The sequence below is a fragment of the Podarcis melisellensis genome (assembly GCF_964234715.1).
Source record: "Podarcis melisellensis genome assembly, chromosome: 3".
Lineage (NCBI taxonomy): Eukaryota > Metazoa > Chordata > Lepidosauria > Squamata > Lacertidae > Podarcis > Podarcis melisellensis.
In genome coordinates this window covers 19,125,687-19,146,274 of record NC_138530.1, presented here as the reverse complement: position 1 = coordinate 19,146,274, position 20,588 = coordinate 19,125,687, and the positions used below count along the sequence as shown (strand labels likewise).

Below are 20,588 nucleotides of genomic sequence, written 5' to 3'. Positions count from 1 at the left end.
TGTGTGTGTGTGTGTGTGTGTACAGTGGTACCTCTGGTTGCAAATGGTATCCGTTCCAGAGTCCATTCGCATCATGAGCAAAACACCACCCGCGTCTGCGCAGGTCGCGATTGGCCACTTCTGCGCATGACGTCATTCTGAGCATCTGCACATGCACAAGTGGCGAAACCTGGAAATAACCCATTCCGTTACTTCTGGGTCACCGCAGGACCCAACCTGAACCAAGCGTAACAAGAGGTATGACTATATATGTGTGTGTGTGTGTGTGTGTGTGCGCGCGCGCATATATGCGCAAGCAAACACCCACTAGATGGCACTAGAGTAACACTATATTAGAACAAATACTTTCCTCTAAGTTTCTCAAGCATTCTCCTGCCGGCCTATCAGCACTGACTAGACAAGGGTCTGCTGAACTCGAAGGAGACAGTGACCTTGTAAGCAATGATATACTTTTGCGCAGAGCAGTGCTTGGGACAAGAATGATCTTTAAAAGAAGCTCCGATTGCAGGGAGCTGCGCAAGCAAAGGGGGGAGGGGAGCTCAGGTGCCTCTGCAACAGCACTCAATAAGCCCAGGCAGGGCACACGGACTGCAAATCTACACAACCGCAGGTCAGAACCAGCAGGTTCAATTGGAAGGATGTAGGTGTGGGCGAAAGGAAAGCCTTGCACAGCCTAGAACAAGCTTGGGGCAGATTTATCCTGCCACCTCATTTCATCCAGGACACATGGGTAGCTGGAAGACTCCAGCCTCACCAAGAGTTTGGGTAAGAGACTTTGCCAGGTGGGGGGAGAGAGAGAAAACCATCAGAGTCACAGTTCTTCAAGCTTGGGTCCTCCTTGCATTGTTCGACTACAACCCCCAGCATCCCCCGCCAGCTCAGCCGCTGGTCATGGATGATGTGAGTTGTAGTCCAATGGCATTCAGGAAAGCAAGGCTGAAGAAAGCCACTTTGGGCATCAACCCCTTCCCTGCTCAGCCTCTGCCCTGGATAAAAAGGTAAAGGTAAAGGTACCCCTGACCATTAGGTTCAATCATGACCGACTCTGGGATTGCGGCGCTCATCTCGCTCTATGGGCCGAGGGAGCTGGCGTACAGCTTCCAAGTCATGTGGCCAGCATGACTAAGCCGCTTCTGGCGAACCAGAGCAGCGCACAGAAACGCCGTTTACCTTCCCGCCGGAGCGGTACCTGTTTATCTACTTGCACTTTGAGGTGCTTTCAAACTGCTAGGTTGGCAGGAGCAGGGACCGAGCAACAGGAGCTCACCCCGTCGCGGGGATTCGAACCGCCGACCTTCTGATCAGCAAGTCCTAGGCTCTGTGGTTTAACCCACAGCGCCACCCGCGTCCCCTATAAAAAAAGGTAGGGTTGCCATATTTTGAAGAGCAAAAAAGGGGACACATTTGCCGCCTTCAGATTCTAACTATAGATCGCAAGGGCGACTCTCATTTTACATACCCATGAAAAAGAGGACGTGTCCTGGAAAAAGGGGACATATGGCAACCCTAAAATACCTAGGCCTAGGTTGGGCAGTGGAGACCAATAGCACATGCTCTCCCCCACTGGTCTCTCCTGACTGGCTGGGCACCATGGCTGGGAGGTGTTTCAAACAACAGCAATCCACTGATAGAAGAGACAGAGGTCAGCTGACTGGGTGACCGCAGGAGCCAGTAACCAAGGGATGGAAGCCCAGGGGTACCAAGGCAGGACGGCCACACTTTGTTTTGGTTGTCTTCTGTGAGTCAATGGCCCTGGTAGAAATGAAAGTTCCCCATTCCCTACCCAGAGTTATTTGGCAGCAAGAGATTTGGTGGCTGCTTACCTGTCCCGCTGGAAGAGGTCTGGGTGAGGTCAGTACTGCTGTCAGTTGTGGGAGACGTCTGTTGATGCACCTGGATGGCTTGCACGGGAACCTGCTGAGCCACGGCACCACCTAGGAAGCAAGACGGGGACCGTTTAACTCCTAAACTCGACATAGCTCCATTCAGCCCATTGACAAAGTTCACCTTTCCAGACACCTTTCCAGAGCTAACAAGGCAACATATAAATTACATCAACAGCAACTTATTTTTAAACTGCTTGGTTTCGTGCTCCATTGTTGTTTTTGAAAGGGTGCTGCTTTTGACCTTTAAAGCCCTATGCGGTCTAGGACCCACATACCTAGGGGAGCACCTCTCCTGGTATGCCCCGCGGAGGACCTTAAGATCCACAAATGACAACATTTTGGAGGTCCCTGGTCGCAAAGTGGGTAGATTGGTCTCAACTAGGGCCAGGGCCTTTTCAGTAATAATAATAATAATAATAATAATAATAATAATAATTATTATTATTATTATTATTATTATTATTATTATTTATACCCCGCCCTCCCCAGCCAAGGCCGGGCTCAGAGCGGCTTACAAGCAATAATAAAAACAAGATGAATGATTACAACTTAAAAACAAAAATAAAGTACAACATTAAAATAATGGAACATTAAAATATTAAAATGTAGCCTCATCGCAGGAGGAGAAGGAAAAGAAAGAAAGAGGAAAAAAAAGAGAGAGAGAGAGAGAGAGAGGGAGGGAGGGAATCAAATTGGCTCCAAGCCAAAGGCCAGGCGGAACAACTCTGTCTTACAGGCCCTGCAGAAAGAAATCAGATCCTGCAGGGCCCTGGTCTCATGAGGCAGAGCGTTCCACCAGGCCGGAGCCAGAGTTGAAAAGGCCCTGGCTCTGGTTGAAGCCAATCTAACTTCCTTAGGGCCTGGGACCACTAGGGTGTTGTTATTTATGGACCTTGAGGCTCTCCGTGGGGCATACCAGGAGAGGCGGTCCCGTAGGTATGAGGGTCCTAGGCCGTGAAGGGCTTTAAAGGTCAAAAGCAGCACCTTAAATCTGACCCTGTACTCCACCGGGAGCCAGTGCAGCTTGAAAAGCACTGGGTGAATATGCTCCCATGGCAGAGACCCCGTGAGGAGCCTCGCTGCAGCATTCTGTACCCGCTGGAGTTTCTGGGACAGCTTCAAGGGCAGCCCCGCATAGAGCGAATTACAGTAGTCAAGCCTGGAGATGACCGTCGCATGGATCACTGTGGCCAGGTCGGGGCGGGAAAGGTAAGGGACCAACTGCTTGATGCGGCAAAGGTGGAAAAATGTCGCCTTGGCTGTTGCTGTAACTCCATGGAAAGGGAGACATCAAGGATTACACCCAAACTCTTAAGGCGATGGCACTAATTGGGCCCCCGCAAGAGAAAGGAGTTGGTCCCTCATCCCCATGCCATCCCGACCTAGCCATAGGACCTCTGTCTTCGAAGGATTTAGTTTCAATCGGCTCCCACGAAACCATCCAGCCACAGCTTCCAAGCATCTGGTCAGTGTGTTCGGGGCTGAGTCAGTGTGGCCATCCATCAGCAGATAGAGCTGAGTGTCATCAGCATATTGGTGACAGCCCAGCCCAAAGCTCCGGATAATCTGGGCAAGGGGGCGCATAAAGATGTTAAAAAGCATTGGGGAGAGAATTGCGCCCTGCGGCACTCCACACACCAAGGAGTGGCGCAACGACATTTCCCTCCCTAGTGCCACCCTCTGTCCCCGACCAGAGATAAAAGAGCACAACCAGTTACAGGCTATGCCCTGTATCCCCACGTCTGCAAGGCGGTGGTCCAGAAGATCATGATCGACCATGTCAAAGGCTGCTGACAAATCTAAAAGGATCAGCAGTCCTGACCCGGCTCAATCCAGTTGTCTACGGAGATCATCTGTTAGGGCAACCAGAGCCGTCTCCGTCCCAAAACTAGGACGGAAACCGGACTGAAATGGATCTAATGCCGATACTGGCCCCGACTTGGTGGAACGCTCTGTCACAAGAGACTAGGGCCCCTTCGGGACTTGATATCTTTCCGCAGGGCCTGCAAGACAGAGCTGTTCCACCTGCCCTTTGGTTTGGACTCAGCCTGACCCTTATGTTTCCCTCCCCTTATGGTCTTGATCTATTGGCTACTTTTAAAAAGAGGTTGCATTTTAAATTGCATTTTAACCTGCATTTTAAATTGGTTTCCCCCCTTTCCCCCCTCCCCCCATTAAGTTTTTACTGTGATTTTATTGGTGTTAGCTGCCCTGAGCCCGGCTCTGGCCAGGGAGGGCGGGGTATAAATAAATTTTATTTTTATTATTATTATTCATTTTACTCAACTTGGTACAAATTTATTTATTATGCGGCAATGGAAAAGCTTGATTATAGGCTACCAGCAACATGCAGAGATCTACAGAATGATATTTTTGTTCTACAGATGAAGTGGTTTGACTTATCAATGCAAATGCTTTTAATTTTTTTTCTTTATGTATGCTCCTATGTGGGGAGAGGATATGCTTATGGTTATTCTGAGAATGGAGAATAAAATGGGTGCTAATGTGTTGTTTTTAAGAAAAGCTATCCAATTAACAGAGCCACTGGCCCCAAATTCATAAAATCAGAGTTGGAAGGGACCCAAGGGTCATCTAGTCCAACCCCCTGCAATGCAGGAATCTCAACTAAAGCATCCATGACAGATGACCATCCAACCTCTGCTTAAAAACCTCCAAGGAAGAAGAGTCTACCACCTCTCGTGGGAGTCCGTTCCACTGCTGAACAGTTCCTACTGTCAGAAAGTTTTTTCCGAATAACGTATTTTTCGCTCTATAGGACGCACCAGACCACAAGACGCACCTAGTTTTTGGAGGAGGAAAACAAGGAAAAAAATATTCTGAATCCCAGAAGCCAGAAGAGCAAGAGGGATCGCTGCGCAGTGAAAGCAGCAATCCCTCTTGCTGTTCTGGCTTCTGTGATAGCTGTGCAACCTGCATTCGCTCCATAAGACGCACACACATTTCCCCTTACTTTTTAGGAGGGAAAAAGTGAGTCTTATAGGGCAAAAAATACGGTATTTAGTTAGAATATCCTTTCTTGTAACTTGAAGGCAATGCCTTGAGTCCTACCCTCCAGAGCAGGAGAAAACAAGCATGCTCCCTGTTCCATGTAAAAGGAATTGCAAAAAAGTTCAGTCCATCCTAGGTAAATTAAGATATCAGAAAGCTCTGTTAATTTCTGTCTTTTAATATTTAATAAAACACACGCATATACAAAACTGGTCCTAAAACCTTAGTGTAAAACAAACGAGAAATATAGAGAGGTATAGTAGTAGTAGTAGTAATAATAATAATAATAATAATAATAATAATAATAATAATACAGAGGGGTCTGATTATATTAAGCATCATCATTCCCACTGCAAAAAAAAAAGATGCCTAGACATTGTGGTGACTGTAAGCTAGGTTTAAGGTGCCATTTGGCAATTAATAATAATCATTTTATTATTTGTACCCCACCCATTTGACCGGGTTGCCCCAGCCACTCTGGGCAACTTCCAACAAATATGAAAGCATAATAAAACACCAAGCACTAAATGTCGTCTAAAGTCGTATAGTTATTTATCTCCTCAACATCTGATGGGAGGGCGCCACTACCGAAAAGGCCCACTTTCCTGGTTCCCTGTAACTTCACTTCTCGCAGTGAGAAAACTGCCAGAAGGCCCTTGGAGCTGGACCTCAGTGTCAGGGCCTTATATATTAGCTTATATATCTGAGTTTTTAACACTGTTTGAAAGTAAATGAGCAAGGCGAGAAGTTCCTAACCGAACTGCAGCTACAAAGATGTGCTGACGACTAACACACCCTCCCACAAGGGATTTCAAGATGAGGCCGTGCTTGCTCACTCATGAGACTCTCTCGCCCTACAGGTCTGCTGCAGACAGACACACGCACTGTGCTCTGGGTAAGCGCGTCTGATCACACCTGGATGCTTCGCCCTGCCCCTTTGTTTACAGTTCTACTCCACACCTGGGTACCAGACTTCCAGCCCCCTCCCGCCATCTGCTCCTTCTGGCTGAGGCTGCCAAACCATGCCAAATCCTGATGGGGCTGAGAGACCCCATGATACAGCTGGGAAAGTCATTGTCAGCCAGGTGTGAAGACATCCACAAACACTTTGTTCCACAGCAACCGATTTCGAAAGCTACACTATGTTTGGCCATGGAGGTTCCGTTGAACTATGTTGGTTGAGGGCCACAAATTTATTGAAGCGCCTTTAAAAACCGCTCGAGCAACTGGCCATTAGTATACAGTGGTACCTCAAGTTACATACGCTTCAGGTTACAGACTCTGCTAACCCAGAAATATTACCCCAGGTTAAGAACTTTGCTTCAGGATGAGAACAGAAATCATGCAGCGGCAGCGCAGCTAAAGTGGTGCTTCAGGTTAAGAACAATTTCAGGTTAAGATCGGACTTCCGGAATGAATTAAGTACTTAACCCGAGGTACCACTGTACATTATGGCTCTGAAGTTCATTTTACATTGTCAGGACGCAGGGCCGTGTGTATTTTGCACAATTATTTTTTTGGGCAAGGGAAAATACGCCACTTACACACAGAATCTTGCAACCTGAATACATTCATGCAGTTTAATAATACTTGGATATGCATGTGCATTCTGTACAATTTATTATTCTGCTGTTGTAGGAGAAAGGATAGCAATCTCCAGGATTGATTCAAAATCCTGTTCAACTGCAGCCCTATTCCTTCCCCAGTCCCCCCCACCTTTCATCAAGGCTGATGCATTTCCAGCCCTCTTCTTGCAACCTTGAGTGCTAAAATATTTAAGATGAAAAGCTGAAATTCCCAGGACACTGAATACTTATTTTCTGCGCCTGCATGCCATGACTGCAGCAGAAAGGAATACAAACAGCCCTGCTTGGAAACAGATTACATGCAATTCCTTTGCTCAGAACAAGAACATAAAAAGAGGTGTCGGGACTGAATATTTTTAACTTAAGATTTCAATTCTAAGCATTTTAAATTTAAAACCTAGCACCAGGGTCAAGATAGCTCATTGAGGGACATAGACTTTTTTATCAATTTATGCCAACTTAATGATGCCATGGGGTGGCACTGTGATCTAAACAGAGCCTAGGAGTTGCCGATCAGAAGGTCGGTGTTTCGAATCCCCGTGACGGGGTTAGCTCCCGCTGCTCGGTCCCTGCTCCTGCCCACCTAGCAGTTCGAAAGCCCATCAAAGTGCAAGTAGATAAATAGGTACCACTCCGGCGGGAAAGTAAACGGCATTTCTGTGTGCTGCTCTGGTTCGCCAGAAGCGGCTTAGTCATGCTGGCCACATGACCCGGAAGCTGTACACCGGCTCCCTCGGCCAATAAAGTGAGATGAGCGCCGCAACCCTAGAGTCGGTCACGACTGGACCTAATGATCAGGGGTCCCTGTACCTTTAATGATGCCATGACCAACAGCAATTAGTCACAGGAGAAGTCCAGACTAGCACACGCCAAGGCATTGGACACCGCCCCCCATTCCTTCTGAAGAGAAGGGTGGGACCAGTGATTCACACATTTCAGGTCCCAAGCAATGGGACTAGGCAAGCGAGCAGGACACTCCTGAGAGCAAGCTGGGTCTGTTAGAACCTGAGCATCTGGCAGCAGCTCCTTGGAGACAAAGGTGAGCTCTACCCAGCCGGTCCAGGCCCAAGTGCCTCCCTGGTTGCTGCGGAAACAGCAGTATCAGGAGGTGAGGAAGAGGATGTCCAGAAACAACTACTCTGCATAAAGGTCAGCACTTCCATCCCATTCCTCTTCACCCTGCCAAGAAGCTTCCATGGGGCTCATGACACACAGGCTGCATGCAATAAACACAAAGCAGCTAGGATAGCTCAGTTTGCAGAGCTTGGGGCTCTGAACCTCAGAGTCGTGGGTTCGAGCCCCACGTGGGGCAAAAAGATTCCTGCATTGCAGGGGGTTGGACTAGATGAAGCCCTGCGATCCCTTTCCAACTCTGTGATGCTATTATTTCTATGAAGAAAGCACTCAGATCGTCTTTGCCCTGGATTAAAGCAACACCCATGTTGCATGGGAAGGGGGTGCCACATCCAAAGAACTGTCATCCTGTTTGTGCAAGGACTTCCACTGCAGCCCCTCTCCCCACTCTCTGAATCTGTTCTGGGGGCTCCCCTACCCCTCTGCTGTGGATCTGTAGGGGTCGCAGGGAGGAGAGAAGAAGGAAGGAAAGTTTGACAGCACAAACAGAGGTCCTTGTGCAAGTGGGACAACTTCCTAGGTCAGGGAGGCAAGAATGTCTGACAAGCATTTAGAAAACACAGACAGACAAGCAATCCGTGTTGAACAGTGAGAGGGGGCACAGAGCAGGTTTCTACTCATACAATGATCTGCTGCGTTCCAGCTTGTCTTATTTCCCCATCGGCACTCCCACCCCACGCGGTATACAGGATGTTTATATCTTAAGAAATATTTATGCATACTACCCTAACCAAGAAGATTCTGCTGATCTACACAGCAACTTGAAACTCTTGTGCACACAAACAGAGCAGCGGGAGGCCAAGGGGAAAAGGCGACCGGCCCAAAATTTCTAGAAAAAGCATTCAGCCGGCTATTGTCATTTCAGCATGACCTGTGTGGACATTTGCCCTTTTCAACCGGGCACATCGGGCAGAACATACAAGTCTATATCCTCCACTGTTCAGCTTTGTGGACTTCATGATGCCTCCACGTGTGTGTGTGTGTGTGTGTGTGTGTGTGTGTGTGTTTTCAACCTATTTGAAGCCAAGTCTTCCATCTAGCTCCAGTCTTCCTATGCCAGCACTACCCAATCGGCAAGTAGCCTCCAATGGAAAGGTGAAAGGTAGTAAACTGTTCTATCTAATCCTCTCTCCCATTTCTTTATTTTGTTTTTTAAAAAATACAGAAAATCATAAGGAGGCTTCCTACAATATGTCTGAACAGACAAAAGGAGCATTTATAGGGCCGCATATCACCGAAAGAGCTGGAAGTTGGGGATGAGCAATCCTTTCGGGGTTGAGGGCTGCATTTCGCTAGGGAGAGGGGGGAAAGTGATATGGATGAAGTGTGTCAATTGTGGCTGTAGTTGCAAAGCAAAAAGTGGACAGGGCACCCCTTCTTTCTGCCACCGTTCCTTCATTCTCTCTCTCTTTTAAGCTTGGGAGAAGGGTAAAATGAAGGCTGCAACATGCCTGCCACAAGTTGCCTGCCAGAGCTGCAAGAGGTTGTTTCCCCACCCACACTATTCTGTATAGAAATAAAGACTTGCTTTTGCACCGACACTTGGCTTCAAAGTCGCAGGCTGACTTCATACTCAACGGTCCACAGCCTGAACCGAATGGAGACTGGGAGGTGGGGGGAGAAACATGCAAAGGGTTTTGTCAAGCACAGAGGAGCTGCTTCTAAATTCACCGGAAACGATTACGCAACCAAGAATCAGGCGGCAGTTCCACGGAAGGTGTCGCAATGCAAACCGGAGTTCCCACGGGCCAAAGAGAAAGCAAGTTTCTGAGCGGTGTGACCTCACCCCAGCCAACTGCATAAATCGCCTCAGCAAGGGCCGAATTTCATACGCCATTATTCTGCCCAATCGCCAGGTTCTTCCCTTGTGGTCTTCTCCAGATTAGCCTAATCCGATTAATTACACCACTTTGAAGATATAACCGGCTCGGCGGTGTTCTCCTTTTCCCAGTTCAATCTATTACAGCGGCTAAGTTATCGGTCCCCAGGGCGCACTATCGCGAGCGAGCAAAACGCTCTGCGCCTCCAACCACAACTGCAACCTCCTCTCACGGCAGAAACAAGCCGACCCCTTTCCACACGACAGCTCCAACCACATAGGAAAGCAGGCCGTCCTGCCATGTGGTGGGCCGAGCATCGACACATATTTTCTGCAAACGCAGAAGCAGTTGGCCCGGTGTGTCTGTGGAGGCTACAGACTGCATACCCTCCAAATGTGTCCCTATTTTCCAGGGACAGTGCTGGAAAATCAGTGCTTCTGATTTGATCCTGGAATGTCTCTATTTCCCCCACAAGTGATGCCACAGCCAAGCTCAAAGAGGCTAGCTTTGGTCCCGAGAAGCGGAAGCAGTGGCGATGGAGCACCCCATTGCCTCTCCTCCCTTGGGCAGCTTATAGTGGCTGCTGGAGAGCGGGCAAGGAGGAGGCGATGCCGCTACAAAGGCCCCATCTTGCCTGACACATTGGCTCCGAGGTGCAGACAAGTGCAGGGCAGAAAAAAGGAGCATTTCTTTAAAAAAATAAATGCTTTGTGCATCTGCTTCTAACCTTGCCCCTTTCTAAAATTTATTTATTGATTGGTAGGTTTACAAAAAGAAAAGTATACATCCATAAACCTACCAAAGAATAAAATAAAACCTTTCATTATACCCATACATTCAACGACTTCCCTCCTTCCCCTTCCAACGTTCTTTCAATTAAAGGGTTTTCTCAGGACTGTGGAGAGCATTTGTGCTGTGTCTCATTGGTACAGTGGTGGCGGCACTCGCCCTTCCTCTTGATAGGACAGAATTTTCCAAATGTGTCGCAACATGTTAAGTGTACCGGCTGCAGTGTGTAGGTGCATCACGCAAACGCTCCCCATGCTCCGCCGGGGGCTGGAAAAGGGTGACTTTAACCTCCGGTTTGCTAGTCAAACTGAATTATCATGTTGTGAAATGATGCATATTTAAAAAGTGTGTCACCAACATGAAAAGTTTGGAAAGCTTGAGGGTGGGGTGGGGTAGGGTGGGTCAAGGAGGCCTCCCAGATGCTGCAGGACTACAGCTCCCATCATTTTCAACTTTTGAGCTGAAAAGCAGGACCAAAATTGTAAACTCTCCTCCGTTCAGTCAGCCTGAACACAGTATAAGCCCTCACACACTTTTTCTGAAGAGCAGGACTCTGTCTGCAGTCATTTCCAAGCCAAAATCAGAGGCAGGAACCTGTCATCTTGATGTTTAGGCAGCTACAGAAGCCTTTTTTGCGTAAGAAAGTTTGATCTGGTGATTTGATGGAATATTAATCATACAGCAACAGAAACAACGTTATTGTTTTCGTTTTGTATCTCATTTTGTCTTATGGCACACCACTTCAATAGTTTCTTGGCTGTGGCAAGGTTTACAAATCTGTAAAAACCGCCACAGCAAAAATACCTCTGCTGATTTAGGGACAAAAGGTGAATCGGGGTCTCCTAACATCTCTCAGGCCGTTCTCAGAGTGGGCTAACAATCAACCTGACTTTGCAAGGAACTCTGGAAATGGTAGCTCTATGAGGAGAACAGAGGTTTCCTAAACAACCCTTAAACTGCGTTTCCCAGGATTCTTTGGGGGAAGCCATGACTGTTTAAAGTGATGCAGTACTGGTTTAACTATATACAATGCAGACAAGGCCCGGCCTGTCTTATTCCCTGTTTGGCTTTGCTTGTGCCCAGAGGCCTCCACTTGTGGTAATGCTAAACAGGAGTGCCCTCTAAAGGCAGCCTAGGATACTTTTGCTTGTCCCTCAGCAGATAGATTTCCCCTCTCCGCTGGCTAAGCACTCTCTTCAACTGGCAGAAGACAAGCCCGACTGCAGGCTTCCCAGGTTCCTGGCTGGCTCCTGGCGAATCTCCTTCCCTGTCCTCTGGGGCTTGCTCTCTTCCTCTCTCCTACCACTACTCCCTTCTGCCTTTTGCAACTGGGGCAGTTGAGTGGGGTCCCGGCACAGCCGCCCAGGGGCCTGCGGTATCCAGATCTCCACAGAAATAGTAAGATAAATAAATACATCCGAGAAAGGCAAGATAGAAGCAAATACAAATCATGGGCAAGCTGGGATTCCAAATTAAGCAACAGGGCACCTGAACTCTTACAGGCAAAAGCTAACCTGTGATGCGTTGCAGCAGGGGGATGATCATGCGCTGCCCTGGAATACCCGAAGCTGCCTTATGTTCACTGACATATTCAATAAACACATGAGACATAACCGGCTGTGTTCTTAGATAATTAAGGTATACTATTCATTGTATCAAACTGTAAATTTCAACAGAAGTGACTCATAAAGTTGAACAAACGAACAAAGCAGAAGACCCAGTGGATCAGATCATTCTCTAGTCAGTTCATGCATAAGGTCCATCCGTGTAATGGTGTCTATTCCACCTGTCTGTTCATAAAGTCCAAACAATCCACATGTAAGGTTGTTACAGTTCCACAAAATCCTCTCACAGAGTCTAGACAAGGATTTCTGGAATATTGGCCTTGTTTTGCCGCCCTGGCCTGCACCAGTAGTTTTAAAGCACTAAGTAATGCAAATAAATATGTTCACTGACAGTCTTTGGCTGATTAATATCCTACTGCCTTTTAAATGTATCTGTGGGAAGGGGGTGTTACTGTTTTGTTGTTTTGGTTTAATTATTTACTTGTATTTTATTCTGTAGGACCACCCTGAGAGCTTTTGATGAATGGTGGCATATACATTTAACAAATGATGATGATGATGATGATGATGATGATAATAATAATAGCTCAGTATTGTCCACACAGGCAGGCAGCAGTTTCAAACGTTACCAGCCCTACCCGGAGATGCTGGGGATTGAACCCAGGACCTTCTGCATGCAAAGCAGATGCTCTTGTCACTGAGCTAGGGAGCTTCCTCTTTAACGGGCCTCTAATGGTGGGACTACTGAAAACCACCAGTCAAATCAGTGGCAAGGAAACCCGGACACCAACCACAAATCAGCATTCCCATACCCAAGACTCAGCAGAAGGAAAGGAAGGAAACCTACCCCATCCTGCCAGCCTCTCGTTGCTTGGTAAGAACGTCAGAAAAGCCCTCACTGGATAAAACCAAAGGTCTATCTGGTCTAGCATTCTGTTCTCTCGGCAGCCAGCCACATGCCTATGGGAAGCCCATAAGGATTATATGAACGCAATAGTCCTCTCCCGCTCATAGAAGGGACCCCGTGGGTCATCTAGTCCAACCCACTGCAATGCAGGAATGTTCTTGGCAACTGTCTTTGACAGCCATCGTGACTCGCTGACAGCTTGATCCTCCATGAGTACGCACAGCCGAGAACTAAATCCCGCCTCCCCAAATCACTAGCAGTGCATGCGTGTTATTGTTAGGGTTCATTCCTCCTCAAAAAGGCACACAGAGAAGGAAATCAATTAGTGCCCGACCATTACTTTCATGGGACATGGGTGGTGCTGTGGGTTAAACCACAGAGCCTAGGGCTTGCCGATCAGAAAGTTGGCGGTTCAAATCCCCGCGACGGGGTGAGCTCCTGTTGCTTGGTCCCAGCACCTGCCAACCTAGCAGTTCAAAAGCACATCAAAGTGAAGTAAATAAATAGGTACCGCTCCGGCAGGAAGGTAAACGGTGTTTCCGTGCACTGCTCTGGTTCGCCAGAAGCGGCTTAGTCATGCTGGCCACATGACCAGGAAACTGTATGCCAGCTCCCTCGGCCAGGAAAGCGAGATGAGCGCCGCAACCCCAGAATCGACCACGACTGCACCTAATGGTCAGGGGTCCCTTTACCTTTATTACTTTCATGCATTTTAAAACAGCCATACAGATTGAAAACACCCACATAACAAAAACCAGGGCTGTTTTTTTTTTGCAGCAGGAACTCGCAGGAACTCATTTCCAGCACCTCTCAGGTATGTGCCATTATTAAAGAACAACAGAGGCGATTGTGGTGAGCTCCAGCATCTATTTTTCTAGAAAAATAGCACTGACAAGGACAGACCTTTCTCTACTAACAGGGAGGACAGCAGATACACACAACAGCTCAGGAAATAATTCTTCCACCTGTCTGCAGTTGCGGTCAGGCCTGTCGCAGGTTCCCGGGATGCTCCAGAAAAAAGAGGTGCCTGGATCCTTATGTTAAATATCACCAGAGATTTCTAAATGTTTCCTAAAATCCCAGCTGCTTTAGTGAGCTATTAAACACACACACAACACAGAGGGTTTTATCCAAGGTGATGATTAGTGACAGGTTCCATCAGCAGAAAGATGTCTGCTTGTGCAACAGTACTTTCCCCACCTCTCAGCCCCACAACACCCCCCCCCCCCAAATATGCTGTTGGCTTCAAGTCACAAGAAACAGATTCCAACTAAACATCAGAAAGAACTTTCTGACAGTAAGAGCTGTTCAGCAGTGGAATGGTCTCCCTCAGGAGGTTGTGGACTCTCCTTCCTTGGTTTTTAAACAGAGGTTGGATGGCAATAAGACATGGATGCTTTAGCTGAGATTCCTGCATTGCAGGAGGTTGGAATAGATGATCCCTGGATTCCCTTTCCAATTCTATGATTCTGGGGATTCATCCAACCTTCTAGGGTGTAATAAAAATTTTAAGGTCTTATATGTATAATAAATGTTCTTAAATGTACTAAGCAAGCACATACATATATATATATATATATATATATACTGTATATAAACCACATGTCTGACACCCATAGGAAAAGTCCTAAAGCCATTTTGACTCTTTCAGTCACCTCAAATATTTCTCTACAACAGAGGTCAGCAACGTTTTTCAGCCATGGGCCGGTCCACTGTCCCTCAGACCATGTGGGGGGCCGGACTATATTTTTTTTGGGGGGGTGAACAGATTCCTATGCCCCACAAATAACCCAGAGATGCATTTTAAATAAAAGCTCACATTCTACTCATGTAAAAACACCAGACAAGCCCCACCAATAAGCCAGAGGTGCATTTTAAATAAAAGGACACATTCTACAGGTTGTACAATGATAATAAAGGTATTATTATTATTATTATTATTATTATTATTATTATTATTATTAATGTAAAAACACGCTGATTCCCGGACCGTCTGTGGGCTGGGTTGAGAAGGCGATTGAGCCGCATCCAGCCCCCAGGCCTTAGGTTGCCTACCCCTGCTCTACAACGTAGAAGGAAATGTGCCTCCCCATTGTCTCTGTCCTCACAAATCCTGTCTTAAGGACACATTTAAGGTGTGAATAGCATGAGCCTGTGACCTGGCTCAGGAATTAAGTATTATCATTAGAAAATGATGGCCAGACTCCCCAGGTAATCCAGTCAAGTGACCATTAACATGTAACCTGGCAGACAGGGTAAAAACAAGGCACTCAGATTTCTGTTGTAGACCGCCTTTTCTGTGATGTAGGTATAATGTATCTGGGGGCTGGTCTTGGACTCCAGGGTGGGCAATTTAAAATGTCCATATAAGCCCGGGCACACCTTTGTTCTGGGTCCTCGTCCTCTCTCCTGCATGTGGGGGGAGCACCCTGTTGCAAAAGTTTAATAAAGATCAGGCTTACTAGCTGCTTTGCATCTCAATATTCTCTGGTTGGCCTCTGTTATTTTCTCCTACTGATGGAGAACCTACAAAGGACTCTATATGGGCTCTTGTGTACCCCATAAGGGAATAAGGGGAGATTTTGTTTACAACAAGCGCAATTTGGGTAGGGTGCTGGCTGCTCATGGTGGGGTGGGGAGGAGTTTTGTTGCGGAAGCAGGAATCCTTGCACTGATGGAACACTTTAGTTGGAATCATCCCAAGCAAGGCTTATGAGGAGTGTTTGAAGGAGCTGGAAATGTTTAGCCTGGAAAAGAGGAGACTGAAAGTAGATGTGATAGCCATCTTCAAATCTCAATACACTGCTCAGCATATTGTTCATGCAAAGTGATCTGAAAGGTCCTTTTAATACGTCCTTAAACCTTCCCCCACCACATATATGCGTACTCCTCATCACTAACCCAGCAAACTTGCTCGAGGAAAGTTGGATGTTCTGCAGCAGAATTCCAGCATATGATTTTATGCTTTTAAGGAACCCAAGCCCTTTGTGAGGATAAGACAAGAGCTGGCCAGCCTGAGAGCATTACAACAGTTTTACTGCTAATGGCTTGTTACATCAAGACTGAAGTGCTGTTTATTATTCCTACAGCTGCACTGGCCTCAAGGACGTCCAAATGAGTTCCAGCACGATTCCAGCAAGGCGGCCCCCCGGCTCCCCATCTTCCCCCAGACAATTTGCAGGGTCCAAACTTCCAATGAAGATGCTACTTTCCATCACAGCAACTGCAACAGGTCCTCTTCCCCGCTAAGTAAGTATTCACCATTTTCCATTTCACCAATCACAGCCAAGGTCAGCGGGGCCAGAAGCCCCTCCCTCCACTGGTATTGTCTACCTCCTCCCGTGTTGCCATGGAGACACCTCCCGCCTTGCGCCACCCTGCCACTAATCAACTGCATAATGAAGCAGTGCAAAGCAGAGTATGTACCACCACAGCAGTGGCAGTGAGCTCTACATGCCCCTAAAAGGGGAAGCTTTGACAACATACCAAGAGATAACCATGCTTCAGGAGGCAGGAGATTTCATACATGAAGTGGGGAACCAACACGTCAGGCAAGCACACACGCTCCCCCATTAGCTTTGCTTTCCTGATAATCATACTAGCGGAAGCAGAGTGCCCACATTCAAACAGGGAAGGCACAGCTAGCGAGGTGCCCCTGATCTTTGCTGGACTACAACTCCCATCATCCCTGATTATTGGCCACGCTAGCTGGGGCCAATAGGATTTGTAGTCCAAATAATGTCCAGAGGAGGACACGATGGGTACCTTTGAAACAGGGCCTCCTACACACAACCTGACTTTTGTGTCCAAACAGTTTGAATTAGCTTTGAGAACATTGGAGCCTTGAGAACATTGGCTCAGAAGGCAATTAATAAACTGTAATAAAAATAAGAACAGCAACAACCAAAGAAGCTGAATGCTGGGTGGTTTGGGACAGAAAAAGGAAGCACTTCCTGTGGCAAATAGCTCCAGTTCTAGAATTGCCTGCCATAAGATTCAGAGATGGCTGCCAACTTGGACGGCTTTTAAAGGGGACTAGCAAATTTGTGGTGGGTAAGACTATCGATGGCGCCCAGTCACGGTAGCTATGTGCTACCCTGCCAAGATCAGAGGTACCACACCTCTGAATACCACCAGCCACTAGGGGGGAACAGCTGCATCAAGGAGGCCGTTGCCTTCATAATCCTGCTTTTGGGTGGGCTTCCCGCTGGACATATATTTTTTGAGGCGTGGGAGGAGAGGCTTCCCTGAAAGCGTGCACCCTCCACCCACCTCCCACAAGCAAGGGGAGAAGTGAGCGCTGCTGACCTGTCAGAGAAACAAACTGCCCTCCGGCGGAGGCTGGAAATCGGAAGACTGTCTGCTGTGCCTGCTGCACCTGTCCAGGTGTGGCTGCAGCGGCCGCCTGGCCCTGCTGGCTGCAGAGGGCAAGGGAGTGCGGCTGCAACTGAGTGAGAGGAATGGTAGGGGTCCCGGGAGGGAGTGGAGCACCTGCCGGAAGGAGGGAGAAAAAAATAAAGCCTTCTTTTAAAAAAATCATGGGCCGGCTTGCTTTTTTAAATTTAAATTTTAATTTTTAGCTTAGGCTGAGTTTCCTCCCGGTTATTATTATCTGTTATCACAGGCCCTTGTCGGGAGGAAGAGGAGGGAAGGCTCCACATCCCAGCTCCGAACCCTACAATTCTCACAACAAGGTGTGCCACACACAAAAAAGAGGAAAAGGAGCCACGGGGTGGCGAATTTGCAGCCACAGAATTTCACAGGCTTCCAGGCTTCACCTCACAGCTAGGCCTCAAAGCCACACTTTCCCTTCTGAACCAATCACATTCGAGAGAGCACAGCGCCAGCATTCCTATTCCAGCCTCTCCGGAGCAAAAGAGGGAGGTTGAGGATAAAAAACGGAAGGTTCCACAGGGAAAAAGCAGCAAAGTGCCTCAGTCGGCAAAAGGGAAACTGACCTGACATGAGGGTGAAGCCGGTGGGTATCTGCATTAGCCCTCCGGAGGCCACTGCACTGGTTCCAGTGGTTTTCAGCACCGTCCCGTTGGCACTGGTTACCGTGTTGGGGCTGACACTGGCAGAGACTGGCGATAGGTAGTTGGTGATGGGGAACGAGGGGCCGCTGCTGACCTGCATGGAGGTGGAGGTGGTGGGCGCCGTCTGGATGGTCGACGTCGTCCCGGGCAGGTTGGTGACGGTGAAGGCAGGCTTCAGCGAGTCCTGCAAGAGAAGGGCAACTCACGTTCAGAACGGGCACGACCCAGAAAAATCAGAATGGCCCCAACCAACCTCCCTGTGAACCCTGCTGCTCCAGCCGTACAAACTGCCCAGTGCCAAACGTGGCAGAGAACAGCCCCCAGGGCTGAATGTTTTCGTCGAAACATTCAGCTCTGTTCTAATTTACGTGGAGCCACCTTTGGGCTGCTGGAAGGAAGGAGGGAAGGATGTGGGGTGTTTGTTTTGATCTGCGACATGAGCCAGAAATCTGCAGCCAAGGAAGAGGCCAGTTGAATACTTCTGCTAAGTGATGAATCTCTCTCTGACACACACACACACCAGCACAAAGTCCAAAAATTGGATCCACTGAGACAGAAATGTCCAGTGGACACCAAACTGAGATCAAACTTCTCATTTTTCTACCAAGCCCTCCTCTCTACATAAGCGTGGTCATCGATAATGTTATCAGCCATCCTGTTGAAAAGGCCTTTATCTTTTTTTAAAAAAAAAAATCATTTTTCTTTTTCATTTATTTTCAAGTTCTTAACATTTACTATACATTCCTCCCTACCTCTCCTCCAAGACTTCCCCAACTTGCGTTTCTGGTTTGTTTCTATTTTCACCCACTTTGCTATCTCTCAACAGAAAAAGTTATTAATAACATAACATCAAACCTAAAAAGATAAAAATAAAAGTGAATACACCATCCTATTTCACTATCTTCTAAACATTTTTTGATGCCGATACAGTGGTACCTCAGGTTAAGTACTTAAGGTTAAGTACTTAATTCGTTCCGGAGGTCCGTACTTAACCTGAATCTGTTCTTAACCTGAAGCACCACTTAAACTAATGGGGCCTCCTGCTGCTGCCACGCCGCCAGAGCACGATTTCTGTCCTCATCCTGAAGCAAAGTTCTTAACCTGAAGCACTATTTCTGGGTTAGCGGAGTCTGTAACCTGAAGCGTATGTAACCCGAGGTACCACTGTAATGTGAATGTTTATTTAAATGGCCTTTCTTTATCTTTGGCACACACCTATTCCTTTGCTTCCCCCAGTCGACCTGCAACCACCATCGTGCCGCTTCTCCCATCACAGCACTGCAAAAATGCAGCCCCTTCTCTCCTTCCCTTTGACAAAAGGTCTGGTCCATGCCCTGGCCATCACTCGTTGAAACTACTGCAGCCCTTCTCAACGCCAGCCGTCCTCTCGCCTTGGTCCTGTTATCAGTCTAGCGCTCATCTGCTGCCAAAATCCCTCACAGTTCCAATTACATGCTTCTCCCTCTTCAACCCCCAACAGTATCCGCTTCCAGCCCAAGTTTATTAGCCCTCTACAGAGTTGACCCCTCTTTACAATTTCCAATACCCCACTGCTTCTGAATTTCGCTCCTTCAGCCTCTTAACACCTGAGAGAACTCTAGTCCTTCTTCCCTGCTGTCCCAGATGCTTGAAATTGCCTCCCAGAGCAGTCAGCACACCACCTTTCTTACTCCCTTCAAATCCTGGAAGCGTAAGCACACGCAAGAGAAACCACCAAATATCGTTTTCCTGTTTGCCATTGGCTGCACTTCCGTTCTTTTCCTGTTGTGTCCCCACTCCGTGTTAAGCTCCCCACCCACCTGCAATTGTAAGCTCCTCACGGCAGGGAGACAGACACGTCTGATGGTGATACATATTTACCTACCGCCAGGAGCCGGGCCTTTCCTGTCAAAGCGCCAGCCCTATGGGAACACTGCCAGGCTCAAAACACAACTTGGTTCCGGGCACTAGGCCAAATCCTGGTTCTTACATAGGAACGTAGGAAAAGTGAGTCAGACGACTGGTCCATCGAGCTCAGGACTGACTGGCACTTGCTCTCTAGAGTTTCAGATGGGAGAAGTTCCCAGTCTGTAGATGCTAAAGGATTGTACCTGGGACCTTCTGTAAACAAAAGGTCCTCTACCGCTATTTTAAAGTGGAGCTGAACTTGTGGAGGCTCACCCATGTTAACGCTCGACTCTGGTTTTTGCGAAAGAAAAGTGTCAGTGGAACAACAAGAGGGTCAGCACCTGGGCTGGTACCTCAGAGCATCCTCGCTTTCCTTTTATTTTTAAGAACATACAGTGGTACCTCGGGTTAAGTACTTAATTCGTTCTGGAGGTCTGTTCTTAACCTGAAACTGTTCTTAACCTGAAGCACCACTTTAGCTAATAGGGCCTCCTGCTGCCGCCGGAGCACGATTTCTGTTCTCATCCTGAAGCAAAGTTCTTAACCCGAGGTAATATTTCTGGGTTAGCGGAGTCTGTAACCTGAAGTGTATGTAACCTGAAGCGTATGTAACCTGAGGTACCACTGTATTATATTTGAGGGGCAGCCAGCCAACGGGTATTTACATGGCTGCAGATGCTGATTGCCTGATTTTCCATCTTTCAAAGCATGTTGCAATCTTATGCCACAAAACAGTGCTCCTACTCCCAAGAAAACATGCTTAGCCAAAGTAAAATCTGTTTGACTCCCGTATCAGCGGAATAGCAGCAGCGTGTAGGGAGAATCACTGCATCTCACTGTTCCACATCTGAGCAAACGACAAACATTCGGTGATACGCGAGATCTTACTACTCCCTGGGAGACTCTAGCCATTGAGAACCTTAGCCTTCTTGCGTCCACATTCTGGCTTGGATTTTTGGTCATGCTAAA

At 47.7% G+C, this 20,588-nt stretch overlaps 1 protein-coding gene across 2 annotated transcripts in view; it reads right to left on the bottom strand.

Annotated features, from left to right (window-relative positions):
* Positions 1–20,588, bottom strand: part of SRF (serum response factor) — a 70,657-nt gene that overhangs the window by 7,622 nt on the left and 42,447 nt on the right. Inside the window, exons 3-5 of one of the 2 annotated variants that reach the window (XM_081904077.1) lie at positions 17,655–17,916; positions 17,005–17,187; positions 1,824–1,934 (exon numbers count right to left, since the gene is read on the bottom strand). In XM_081904077.1, coding sequence (XP_081760203.1) covers positions 1,824–1,934; positions 17,005–17,187; positions 17,655–17,916 — 556 coding nt within the window. The remainder of the gene's footprint in view (positions 1–1,823; positions 1,935–17,004; positions 17,188–17,654; positions 17,917–20,588) is intronic. The other variant, XM_081904078.1, reaches the window with a different exon arrangement.